Below are 14,453 nucleotides of genomic sequence, written 5' to 3'. Positions count from 1 at the left end.
TCCTTATTCAATGATTTTCCATCACTTAGGTTACACTTGGAACCTTCCTAATTCGCTTAGAAAATTTTTGTAATGTGCTAAAACCGTACACCAAATTTCATTAAAATTGACTTACTAGATTTTGCATAATAATTTTGCAATCTAAACTTTTTTTAAAAAATTAAAATTTTTTAAAATCTTGCACAAAAAAAACTAGAACATACAAAGATTTGTCAATTTTTTTACATATAAAGAAGTACTCCACCTATCTAATGCACTATACAGAATTGGAATCGGATTATTTAAGCAGCCTCAGCAATGTTTTAAAGTTATAAACAATTTTTTGGCTTATAAAAAAATTAGTGCTGTGGCCAGAAGGGGGTGCTACAGGCTCCTTTATTTAGATGGACTTACACAAGTTTTTTATGTATTTTGACCCGTAGAACACGAATTTTTTGGGTAACAGTTGATCCGGATGTCGATAAGATTGTTATAAACAAAGAACTTGAGGAATTACATAAAATCGATTTTTCGCAAAATAAAACATTTGTTTGTATTTCTTGGGTAATTCTAAGCAAAAAATGTTCTTAAGCAAAAAATGTTTGATTAAAAAATAAAATAGCAATTCTGCTTACAGCATTTGAAAGTTTAAGTCAAATTATACCGGTTTTAACTATTTGCATTGCTAAAAATTTCTTTTTTAATCATTAAACAAAGCTATTTGTTTATAAGCCAAAAAACTGTTTATAAATTTAAAACATTGCTGGGGCCCCTTAAATAATCCGATTTTAATTCTGTAAAGTGTATTAGATAGGTAGAGCACCTCTTTATATGTAAAAAAATTAGCCAACTTCTAAATGGTCTACTTTTTGTTCAGAAAGATTTTAAAAAATTTGAACTTTTTTAAAAACATTTAGATTGCAAATTTATTATGCAAAATTTATTAGGTCGATTTTAATGAAATTTGGTACATGATTTAAGTATAATACAAAGAATTTCCTAAGTGAATTATTAAGGTTCTAAGTGCCACCAAAGTGGTTAAAAAATATTGAATATCAACAGACTTATTTTGCCCCCTTATTTTGCATTTATTGCTATATTGCGGAAAAGGTAATACTTTAAGACATTTTTTACCAGTCGTATATCATACAAAATTCAATTATCTTTATTTTATTTCTCTACGACTTTGTTCCAAAACGAATCGTTTTAAAGTTATAAGCAAAGAAAGCAGAAAAAAAATCGATGTTTTTCGAAATTTTTAAATATTTTAATTTTTTTATTAATGTTCCGGGCATATTTGAGAAGGAGCATAAGTCAATTATTATTACTGAAGGTGTCACCTAACTTTATCTGCAAAAATCCGAATGCCACCTCTCACATCCAAAAATAGACGTTTCTTCGCAGATCCTTACTGGTCTATTATTAGTCGAGTCCAGTTATTAAAATATGAAACTTCTAATCCCAAATGTCATACAAACTTGTCAAAATTAGAACAATTTAAGAAATGTCTCGATCTCATAACGAAAAACATTTCTGCATTCTCTCAAAAAGAAAAAAACATTACACAAAACCTTTACACCCAGCAGCTGGAATACTAGCAAAACTCTACGTAAAGTACAAACATCTTATAATCTTGGATTTGAACAGCACGATGGCCAAGGAACACTATACACATGCTTCCGTGATGAGAGCTGAACTGAGAAGACATGCCAATGGTCCATACAACTATATTATACATCCTTTTAGCAAACTGAATGCGGTTTTAGAAAGACTTTTCTTTTTACTGCTCCTTCATCGTACCGTATTTGTGGTGTATGCCAAGCTAAAATCTCCCAACATATTTATATCTTGTTTGGTAAGAGATGCTTTTCATGTTTTTATTATGCTGTGTTTTTTCTTCACGGGATATACCGACAAAAAAACTAGAGAGGTATGTACTGAACATTGTAGTGTTATCAAACATTATTTAACAACGTATTTCATTGTAGATTTGTATTTAGCTATCGAAGAATACATTAAGATTCTAAGATATGAATTAGTTACTTTATTTGTTATGTGTGTGAGTTTGCTGTCTTATATCATCAGATTTAGGAGCATCAATTATATTCTTCATAATACTTTGGTAGCCTTGAAAATTAACAAAACATTCTGCTTTATTTTGTCCCAAACGGCAATCTTGGCCTTTATTCTGCATATTTTGACAAGCTTGGCATACTGGGTACCCACGCATTGGTACAATCACTTCCAAAATTATCCTAATGATTCTTGGATTAGCCAAAGAAACATCAGCTTTAAAAAATACGATGTATTTACTTATATCGACAGCTATTCGCTAGTTGTTGCTTACTTCACGGGAACTAATTGTTTTGATGTAGTTACTCAACCCATAGAACAACTGATTTTTGTTATATACACTTTTACTGGAAGATTGTATATTTTGGTTATTATTGCAAAAGTGTTAATCTTCTTCGGATATTCTGACGTATCCGAAAGTCAGTATGAAAATTTGTACTACCAACTGTCCAACTATATAAGAGCCATGAAAGTACCAGCACAGATCAAAAAGACTTTATTCGAAAGGCTTGATTATACCTATCAGAAGAAATATTTCAACGAACAAGAAATTTTAAGTACGTTTACTGAACAGATCAAATCTGAATTATTTCTTTTTGGAGGTAGAAACTTAATAGCCAAAAATCCGTTATTAAACAGTCTGGATAAATTCCAATTATCAAAACTGTTTATTAATATGAAATCACACTTATTTTCACCCGAAGAGATTATTCTGGATTTCGATGACATCCAGCCATACGTTTTCTTTGTTTCTACTGGGTCGATCGCAGGCTACACTCTAGAAGGCATCCAGTGGACTCATTTAGGCGATGGAGAGGTTTTCGGATGCATCAGATTACATCCATCGGCACAGCGACTATATAATCCACTGTATTTATCTTTGGAAACAACAGAAGTTTATTATATCCATTACAAAGAACTTCGATGGGCACTACAGAATAAAATACAAGATGCTTTTAAATATTTTGAGATTGTCAGAAAAGAGAGGCTTAAAAAGTATACGAAATGTAGAGGTTTTAAAGGCAAAATGGAAACGACTTTGAACCAACTAAGGAAAGGAGAGATATTGGAAAAGCAGAGGTTAAGACATGGACCCATGATCGTTTAATATATTTTGCTTATTATTATTAAAGTTATTGTTTATCACTGATATTTTTATACGTTAATGTTAAATTTACAAATAAATATATATTTGAACTGTTTACTTTTTCTACTGCTTATTGATTTACTGTACTTCTCCTTCTTCAAGTGCCTTACCCTTTAAGGACATTGGAGATCATTTCACCATGAAAAAAACAAACATGTCCATCTGCAACTCTGAACAAAACACAGCTCCCACACACCAATACTGTCAAGTACAGAGGAATCTACGTTGATAGGAGATTAACTTGGCAAAAGCACATTTTCACAAATAGAAAACAACTCGGAATAAAATTTCGAGAAATGTACTGGATCATCGATAGTAAATCTCAACTATCACTTGAAAACAATCTGCTGATATATAAAGCTATATTAAAACCAGTCTGGACTTATGGTATCCAACTTTGGGGGACAGCCAGTCAAACAAACCTAGAAACACTGCAGAGATTCCTGAAGAAAGTCCTTAGAACAATGCTGAATGCCCCTTGATACGTGCCAAACTGTGTGATATAGCAAGACCTCAATGTGCAATCCATAAAAACAGTAATAACAGAATATTACAAAAAATATTCAAAAAGACTAGAATCTCATCCAAACGAGTTAGCCAGCAACCTCAGTGATGATCATAATGTTGTACGACGCTTGAAGAGATTCAAAATAGTGGACCTCGAAAGAAGATTCGAATAATCTGTAATAACTAAACTTGTTTACTTTGTTTTCATTTAATTTATGTAAACCTATACACGTACCCCTCTGTGGCTCAGTGGTAAGAGCGCCTACCTTTGGATCGAAAAGTCTGAATGGTCGTGAGTTCGAATCTCACCAGGGTCAGAAATTTTTCGTTTATTATAAATTAATAAATGCAATGTCCCTTTGCAAAGACAATGACGTCGACTTTGCAAAGTAACAAGACACTTACTCAACACACATACTACACATTATTACTCCCCTGAGTTAGTGATAAGTTATAGTCTAAAACATAATTATGAAATTGACTGGCCAGTTGGTTGTGAAAACCAGTGTTAATAAAACACAAAACACACACACACAACCTATACACGTCAAATTTTCAATTTCTGTCAAATAATTTACTTATGGTTGTAATGACAGATTTAGTGCAGCAACTGAAGGTTTTCACCTCTGATTTCGTTGAACCTCCATCGATTTTCATAAAAATTGGTGAGTAGTGTGAAGATACCTCAAGGAACAAAAGTGACATGATGCCAACTTGCGCTTCTACCCTGGAGGTGGATGTCACCCCTTCCCGAGGGTAAAAATTATTTTATTAAAAATAATACCACAAATCGATAGAGGAACAAATTATAAGCAAAATTTATTCTATAAAGATATTAATTAAATCAATACTTTTTGAGTTGTTAAAGATCAAAGATTTTATTTTTCCGAAAAAAAAATGCATGTTTTTAAGCTATTTTTCTCGTATAACTCAAAAACTATAAGTTTTTTCAAAAAAGTTATTATTACCAAATTTGAACACAATAAAAAATTTAATACACTTCTCACTTGAAGAACTAAACTTATGTTAATTTAAAGCGAGTTATGGGTAATTAAATGTATATTTTCTTCGACGAGTAATGAGTAATAGCATTAAAATTACGCATAAAAAAGATATGATAAAAATAAGAGAACCCTTTCGAATTTTTTAGGAAAAAGTGAAAAATAAAATGTACGCCATTCCCACAAAAATTAAAATTTATATTAATCCTTACTACAATATTTTTATTTTAGCATAAGTAATGATTTCAACAATTTTGACCGCTTTAGAATGCATGTTTTTGAAAAAAAGGTATAATTTAAAAAAATCATAATTTTTAAAGTTACCGTAATTTTCATTTTTTTTTATAATCACTCCAAAAATAATCAATGTACGTAAAAAATGATAAATAACCAAATTTTAGTTTTTTTCTGAATAAAATAGTTTATCAGTTTTACTATTTCTGTAGGGTAAAAAATAACCGAGATAGAAACGTTTAAAGCGTAAATTTTGCTGCGAGAACCACGTAACCGGGGCCATTTAACCTTTTATTTTTAAAAAAGTAAAGGGTCTTAAAGATTAATTTTAACATGATTTATTAGCCCTCGGAAATACCTTACAAACGGTTTTCAGGTGAACCTAATATCTGAAAAATTAACGGAGTTATTTAAAAAAACACAAAAACATTTTTTGGAAAAATTTTTAAAAGATAAATTTTGAAAAAATTTTTGAGCATTTTTAATGCTATCAACTCGTTTGGGGTCTCAGTTGATAGATATTTCTAAGTACTTTGACAAATGTTTAATAAGTTTATGTTATAAAATGAATCATTTTCCCGTTATCTAAGCTTGAATACTTAAATTTGGGTACTCGCTGAAAAAAATATACATTAAATTACCTATAACTCACTTTTAGTTAATACTAAAAGGTTTTTATACTAAGGAGTTTATTTCGTTTTTTATTAGCTTCAATTTTGGTAATAATAATTTTTTTCTTAAAACTTTTTTTTGAGTTATTTATCAAAAATCGAATGAAACGTGCATTTTTCTCACGAAAAATTAAAATCTTGGATCTTTAATAACTTAAAAAGTTTTGATTTATTTTAATAACTTTATACAGTGTGTCAATTTTAAAACTTACAATGGCTATATCTCACGAACAAAAGCTGAAAACGAAAAAGGCTTGAAACCGTTTCTAGGATAGTAAGGGGGAACTAAAATGGCATGAAAGAGAACTCACCCCCATCAACCCCCTAGGCCCCACCAACCACAACCAAAAAAGTTTAAATTGCAAACCCCTACTTGTGATACATCATTGAAAAGGCTATAAAAAATGCTATCCAATGGTATAAATAATAATTCTACAGGGCGAAGCAATAATTGTGAAACTTTGGCTAAAATGAACAATTTAATGAGGTTTTGTTGAACTACAAATTTGATAAAAATGTCAATTAAGTAAATGTTCAAAGTGGGTTCCGTTGTTTTGTAAACAATAATACAGTCTATTTTCAAATTCTGCACGAAATTTGACAAATGTTTTTCTAGTAATAGGGCAAAATGCTTGAGTAATTATTTCTCGCAATTTCCCAAGTGACGCAAGTTAAGTTTTATAAACAACTGATTTAAGGCAAAAATGGCAAATTAAGTTTTGATTAACAAACAAAAGTACGAGCGGACACTTACCATTTAAAATAATAGTCCGGGAGATAGCATTACAAGTACAAAAGTCATAGTAAGCCAGCTGATATTAACACCCTGTATAATTATTATTTATACCATTGGATAGTACTTTTTATAGTAGGATAGTATATTACTTTTTTCTATGGCGTTACCCTAAATCAGTTGTTTATAAAACTCAACTTGCTTCACTTGGGGAATTGCGAGAAAGAATTACTCAAGCATGTCGCCCTATTACTAAAACATTTGCTAAATTTCGTGCAGAATTTGAAAATAGGCTGTATTATTGTTTACCAAACAACGTAATTCACATTAAATATTTACTTAATTGACATTTTTAATAAATTTGTAATTCAACAAAATCTTATTAAATTTTTCATTTAAGCCAAAGTTTCACAATTATTGCTTCACCCTGTATAATTATTATTTATACCATTGAATAGCATTTTTTATAGCCTTTTCAATGATTTATCACAAGTAGGGGTTTGCAGTTTAAACTTTTTCGGTTGTGATGGGTGGGGCCTAGGGGGTTGATGGGGGTGAGTTCCCTTTCATGTCATTTTAGTTCCCCCTTACTATCCTAGAAACGGTTTCAAGCATTTTTCGATATCAGCTTTTGTTCGTGAGATATAGCCATTGTAAGTTTTAAAATTGACACACTGTATAACAAATTTTGCTTATAATTGCTTATATAACAATTTTTGCTTGCAATTTTGCTTTTGTCGCTCTATCGAAGTGTGGGGATATTTTAAGAAACTAATTTTCACCCACTAGAAGTGGTATCCACCTCCAGGGTAAAAGCGCAAGTTGGCACCATGTCACCTTTGTTCCTTGAGATATTCTCTAACCACTCACCAATTTTCATGTAAATCGATGGAGGTTCAACGAAATCGGAGGTAATAGCTCATATCCACCTTCAGTGACTGCACTAATTGTAGATATAACAAGAATTAAAAAAAAATTTTCGCCGTCAATTTTCATTTCATCTTTTCGTTCACATAAAGCTTCTCTGAAGATGACCTTTGCTCAGTATACGTTGAAAAGGCCTACATACGCCCTTCTTTGAATTTACTACTATCGTCGTCAAGTCTGAAACTAATGATCTACCATTTTTTATTGTTTCCCATTATTAAATATACGGTTGTTTGTTCAAATATCCCCGAACGGACATCCTGAGGTCATTCTAATCACCATTTAAAGCGGATCTCATAGATTCAAATGAACTAATTGTTATTCGAGTGTATCAAAAAAGGGGCAAGGTGTTAGGCCCATGGGCGGATTTTAATAGAATGTACATAACGAGTAGGAATTGTTAGAGTCTATCACATTTGAGTTATTACGGGAATAATGGTTAACTAAGGGATTAACATAATAAAATTTTAGGTAATTAAAAGGGTCAAATCGATATGTTTTGAATATTAGAATCAGAATTAGAACAAACATTCGCTAAAATAAGGTAAATAGTAATTACATAAACAGCATCAATAAAAAATCTATTAATTAACGAATTAAGGGGTAGGCGCAAAATTTTTTCACCCATGCTTTTTAAATGCATTCATTTTTTTTCGAATCCTGAGAAACCAATAAGTATTTTTGAAAAATTTAAACGCAAAATGAAAGATTATGTTATTACCGAGGGCTAGAACTCCTTGAAAGCTTCTATAATGTTTACTTTAATAAATTAAAGGGGCGAAAAAAAAAGAGAAAATTTAGTGTGAATTTTAATTTCAAATATCTCATTCAACAGAAACTTTTTGGTTATTAAAAATAAAAATGTATACCATTTTTATTCAGTTGCAATGCAAGGCCAAAGCTGTCTTAATTTTTACCTAGGTTAAAGAGCGCATCAAGCACTCCTATCGACGATCTCACCTCTTGTTAGAGGCTCTTGAGAGAATGCATAGGCTGCTATCTCTACTCCAGGTAAAAATTTTCGACATTTATTAGTCCCCCATTGCAACTGACGTGAAGGTAGTAGGTGCGTAGCGGCATCTACTAAATGAAAGTCTAAGTTTTTCAACCTAATAAAAATATTTGTAAAATAAAATATTTTAAAAGATTTTTAGTTAAAAAACTTATTGGACCATTTTCCTGGTGACGACCTTCATGGCTTCTAAAAATTGCAAGCCAGATGGATGCTGCAGTGACGACAAGAGGGAATTCTAAAAAGTTACAATTCACAACCCCGTCTACAGCTTGGTAAAGTTCCAACAGAAAATGGACCTAGTTACTCTATAGGAGTAATATTAATATGTATAAAATAAAAATGTATACCGTGTTTATTCAGTTGCAATGCGAAGCCAAAACTGTCTTAATTTTTACCTAAGTTAGAAAGCGCATCCAGCACTCCTATCGACGACCTCACCTCTTGTTAGATGCATTCTCTGAAGAGCCTCTAACAAGAGGTGAGGTCGTCGATAGGAGTGCTGGATGTGGTCTCTAACCTAGTTAAAAATTAAGACAGTTTTGGCTTTGCATTGCAACTGAATAAAAATGGTATACATTTTTATTTTATATTAGTATTACTCCTATATAGTAACTAGGTCCATTTTCCGTTGGAACTTTACCAAGCTGTAGACGGAGTTGTGAATTGCAACTTTTTAGAATTCCCTCTTGTCTTCACTGCAGCATCCATCTGGCTTGCAATTTTTAGAAGCCATTGAGGTTTTCACCAGGAAAATGGTCCAATAAGTTTTTCAATTAAAAATCATTAAAAAGTATTTTATTTTACAAATATTTTTATTAGGTTGAAAAGCTTAGACTTTTTTTTATTTATTCTTTGGTATACGAGCCAGCTAAGGGACTTTCGGCCCTGGGTAATAATGTAATCTTTCATTCTGCGCATAAATTGTTCAAAAATATTTATTATTTTTCTAAGGATTTGAAGAAATGAATGCATTTAAAAAAAATTGTAGCCAAAATTTGGCGCTTACGCCCTTAACATAATAACAAAGCTTAATTAATGAGTCTAACTCATGAGCATAACTAATGAGAAATATTATATTCACTCCATATTTCAGTAATAGGTCTGGATCCCGCGTATGAAAAAAAAGTTGATTAATAGCAAGCTGAAAATTTGTTAATAGCTTAACGGTGTCTAGTCGGATAAACTTTGATATATGGGAACACTGGAACAGGGGCAGTTTTAATTGTGGAACAGGTTAAAAATTTGGAACGGTCAGACCACGAAAACGGCACATTTATTTTGTCCGACAGAACAGACTTAAACTCTCCGAACAGAGATTAAACTCTCATGCAAAAATCAGACTGCTATTTATCACCTGTCATAATTCCTGTCATTTGACATATTCTCCATGTTCCACCCATTAAAACGCCCATTTGGTGATAAATAGCAGTCTGATTTTTGCATGAGAGTTTAATCTCTGTTCGGAGAGTTTAAGTCTGTTCTGTCGGACAAAACACATGTGCCGTTTTCGTGGTCTGACCGTTCCAAATTTTTAACCTGTTCCACAATTAAAACTTCCCCTGTTCCAGTGTTCCCATATATCAAAGGTTGTCTGACTAGACACCCTTAAGCTATTAACAAATTTTCAGCTTGCTATTAATCAACTTTTTTTTCATACGCGGGATCCAGACCTATAAGTCTTTCAGAGTAATCTCAAACAAATATTTTCTTAAAAAATGCGTTTCTAAGTTACGAATCTAAGCGCTGCATATTAGTGCATATGTTGAAATCTCCGAATGTGCAAGATGTTGATGTCACATAGTCACATCTGATGATTCTGATGATGATCTGTAATTTAAGTTTTTCAATATTATGTTACCTACAAAATTTTATGTTATTCTTATAAATATGCTGTAAATGGTTTTAAAACGGTAAATTTGTTTAGGTAATTTTTGAAAAATAATGAACCCATTAGTGCCCAGATTATTTTTTTCCAGTTTTTAACGTGATGCTAATATTTTTTTGGTAGCAGTTTGATTAAAAAACATAAAAATAAATGAATTTATGCATTCGGATTTATAGATCACTCAATACATAATGTTACATATATGTAACGCTAGGAGCTAATGGGTGCAAAAAATACAAAATAAACTGCAAACAGTTTTATTTATTTAAATACGGAAAATAAAGAAATAGTACATTGTTTACCGGGTAGGAAAAGCTTAACATTCCTGGACGACTGTGAAGATTGCTAAGTCGAGGCGCAAGCCGAGACATAGCAACACAGAGTCCAGGAATGTGGCTTTTCCTACGAGGTAAACATACTATTTTTCCGCAAATCGTTTAAAATTCGACAGATATTGATTGATTTAAAAAAAACGCGATAATTTTATTCCCAAATAAATGGTGCTTTGAAATTCCTAATAAAATTACTTGGGTTACTATGGAAACGTATTGAGGTTGAATTGTCAAACTTGACGCTTATAAATTTAATTGCTGGTGTTCTCGAAAGTAAAATGATAAGTGATGATGAAATTTCCATTCCTGGGACTCCTCCAGAGCTGGTTGAGGCAGTGAATACTGCTTCATTAGAATTATTGCCAAAGAAATCAAGAGAAAAGTACGAAAATGCATACAGACGTTTTATGGATTATTAATAATTTTCTATCATTTATGTAGAACACTAACAACTGTACGGAAATATCATTTCCTTACAGTAAGGAAATGACATTTCCTTACAGTAAGGAAGTCCTGACTTTTTCTTCAAGAAATTTTGACAGGAATGTCAAAATTTCCTGGCGATTTGCGGAAAAAGGAATTTAAACATTTTGGTTTGTGTGATTGGTAACAAAACAATCACTACAAAGACCTACGTTACATTTCCTACACATCGTGCGTGTTGAACTTTTGCAAGATGTTCCAGCACAGCGCCTTTTTTTGTCGTTTGGAATTTTATCCACTAGGTGTTCCATCCTATTATATCTAATTCCATCGACTGCTCTTTGCGCATTAGAAGATGGAGATGTAGTTCTGCCCGCGCCTTTGGGCGGTGACGAATATTTCTTCAAATAAACTGGGACGATAGCCTTTCGAAAGTCTATTTGGGACATCTGAGAGTTTGTTTGATTTTCGATACAAACACCACGCGTTATTGACTGAAACACCAAGAAGCCATGTAAACAATGCCCAGTACCATTTCCTGTTTCTAATTTGAATCTGTACTGTCCAACGTTCTGATCCATTCGATCAGTACCACCCATTTTTTTGCTATATTCTGCAAATACTGCTGGTCTACTAACTTGTATGTGTTTTTTTTCCCTTTGCGAATAACGTCTAACATTTGTTATTGGATTGATACCATATCTATTGGAAGCAATGCAAACTACGGAATTATTGACCCAGTTGGCTACTAGCACAGCATCTGTCTTACTAATAGCACTTTCATAGTATACAACTTAGTAGGTACATAACTGCATTTTTAAATTTTCTTATGTTCTATAACACTCTGTATACTAATATTTCGAAAAATGTTACTAAAAATACCATACAATGAAAACAAAACACATATCGGTACAAAATAACTGTAGAATATGCTTACATTACATCCTAGCGTTACAAATATTAACAGTCAACTTCCTAACTTAGCAACTTTTTTATTTGAAAAAATATCAAAGCTTTTTTACACAAAAATATGTATTTATATTTACTTTTACTATTTGTTTTCTAATATTAACTTTATTATACAAAATTAGATTTATATACTTACTCTTTATCGACGAAGTCCATTATTTGAAGCTTTATTTGTTTTGTTATACTTTATCGAGGCACAGATTCAAAACAAAGTTCTAATGAAATAGCAGACTTCAAACAATGTAAACACTATAACCTTCTGACAAGAACTGACCTGTTTTCAACTGAAAATTTGCGACGTATGCGACAGAGGATCTATTTAGATGGCACCACTTTGCCGTTACATAATTGTAACGCTAGGCACTAATGGGTTAACAATTGTTTTGAGATATAAATAATATTAATAAATATACTTAAAAACAAGTAAATTAGACTGTAGATTTATTTTAAATTAAAATTATTAACTTTCAGATATCATTTAAATCAATATCGGTAGTAACTACGGACATGCAGCTTTGAAAATTAAGTTTGAGCAAAAAGATTTTTTAAACAAGCCATCTTTCAAGGAAAAATATTTGGAAAGCGAGGTCCAGGAAGAAGAAGAACATCCTGGTTAAAGAACCTCAGAACCTGGTTCAACACAACATCTGTGCAGCTTTTCCGCGCTGCTGCAGATAAAATAAAGATTGCCATGATGATCGTCAACACTCGTCACGGATAGGCACGTCAAGAAGAATAAGAAAACATTTCGAAAAACATCGTTTTTGTATATGTACACACAACTTATAATATTAAAACAAAAATTTGGCCCTAATATAATAATATCGACAATGATTTAATGCCAACTTAATGTTGTCTCTTGCCCCACTGTGCACCCTCTATCTACTCTGGGGTAATTAGCAAAATTCATGGAAAAGTTATTTACCAGCAATTTTATTGCTGGAATCGAATTATAAGATCCTATATATTATTAATATAGGTATGCAAAGTCCGCATATAGTGTGCTACTGTTTTTATAAACAAAATGGCGCCGACAAATCTTATTTTTTTCAATTATTGCTCTATAACTCCGAAGATTTTAACTTTACACCAAAAACACTCAAATAAAAATTCACCCCAATTTAATTCTGCATAGAGACATGTTTTTCCCGATTTGCTCCGACGAAAATTTTCGTCGGAAAATGTGGGTTTTCCCAACAAAATCTCGAATTTTCAAATAAATTTTTTGGGCCAGTAATTATTTATCAATAATTATATAGCTTGGTGAAATAAAAGCTTTCTTGTTATAGATTATAAATTCAGAAGCCGGTGAAAATGAAACGAATATTTTAGCAACAATTCAATTGTTAATTAACAATTTACAGTCGCAATAACAACCAAAATAATCATGAGACATTGATCAAACTTAGAAAGGTCATAAAGGTGTGATGCCTATTTAATATTTTGTTGACAAAATATAAATTTTTAATTTTTTTGCATAATCTTTAAATGTTTAAAAAAAATTGTTATAAACAAATTATCATTTCTCAGAAATTGTTCATTATATTCTAATTTAAAAAAATACTTAAAATGCGTATTTCATAGGTCTTGAAAATGAATGCCTTAAAAAAATTTTCCAACCATTTGCAAAAAAGTTATGAAACAGCAAAGTAAATATACGAAATCTCCGTTGTTTATAATTAGTTTTAATTGTTTCAAAGCTTAAAAGTGAGTCTATGGTACAACCTAATTACTCACAAAGAATGTCAAAAATTACTGCAATGGTTATATTTTAATCAAAGATTAAAAACACTTTTTTTGTAATTTTTAGCGCAAACGTAGGCCTGATACAGAGTCGGAGCTAAAATGTTCACTCGAAGCTACTGACACGCAGCAAGCATTATTTATTAAAAGTGTACATCACGCGGCCGGTCGTCGCTCCGAGTGAAAATGTTAGCTACAGTACTGTGTAAGGCTAAGGCTCCACGGGCGAGAAATTTACGCTAGCAGTAGCCGTAAAACGAACTTAAGGTTCCGCGGAACGGAATAGGAATAGGCGAACTGAACCGACTACGCACAAGTCCTGTAGTCGGTTCAGTTCGGCTATTCCTATTTCGTTCCGCGGAACCTTAAGTTCGTTTTACGGCTACTGCTAGCGTAGATTTGTTGCCCGTGGAGCCTTAGCCTTACTCTACTTTCGCGCGTGTAAATTACAAAAAAATATATTTATAATCTTTAATTAAAATATAACTATTAAACTGATGATCGATCTTTTTTTGTAAATAATTAGCTTGTACTTTAAACTCACTTCTACGCTTTGAAAGAATTAAAAAATATATAAACACAGTAGTAATCGTATGATTACTTTGCTGTTTCATAACTTTTTTACAAATGGTTGCAAAAAAGTTGTAAAGCATTCATTTTAAAGATATTTAAAATGCCCATTTTAGCTATTTTTTAAATTATAATATAATAAAAACTTTCTGAGAAACGTTAATTTGTTTATAACTATTTTTTTTAAACATTTAAAGATTATGCAAAAAATAAAACATTCATATTTTGTCGACAAAATATTAAA

General features: G+C 31.6%; 1 protein-coding gene across 1 annotated transcript; it reads left to right on the top strand.

Moving 5' to 3' along the window:
- The first annotated feature begins 1,465 nt into the window (after positions 1-1,465).
- LOC114336289 (potassium/sodium hyperpolarization-activated cyclic nucleotide-gated channel 2-like) lies at positions 1,466-3,225 on the top strand. The gene has a single exon (XM_028286631.2). It carries the CDS (start codon positions 1,484-1,486, stop codon positions 3,158-3,160), a length of 1,677 nt encoding a protein of 558 aa, XP_028142432.1. The 5' UTR covers positions 1,466-1,483; the 3' UTR covers positions 3,161-3,225.
- The last annotated feature ends 11,228 nt before the right edge of the window (positions 3,226-14,453 follow it).

Source organism: Diabrotica virgifera, chromosome 2 (assembly GCF_917563875.1).
Source record: "Diabrotica virgifera virgifera chromosome 2, PGI_DIABVI_V3a".
In the NCBI taxonomy this organism is placed as follows: domain Eukaryota; kingdom Metazoa; phylum Arthropoda; class Insecta; order Coleoptera; family Chrysomelidae; genus Diabrotica; species Diabrotica virgifera.
The sequence above is the reverse complement of the archived record's forward strand: the minus strand, read 5'-3'. Positions and strand labels throughout refer to the sequence as shown.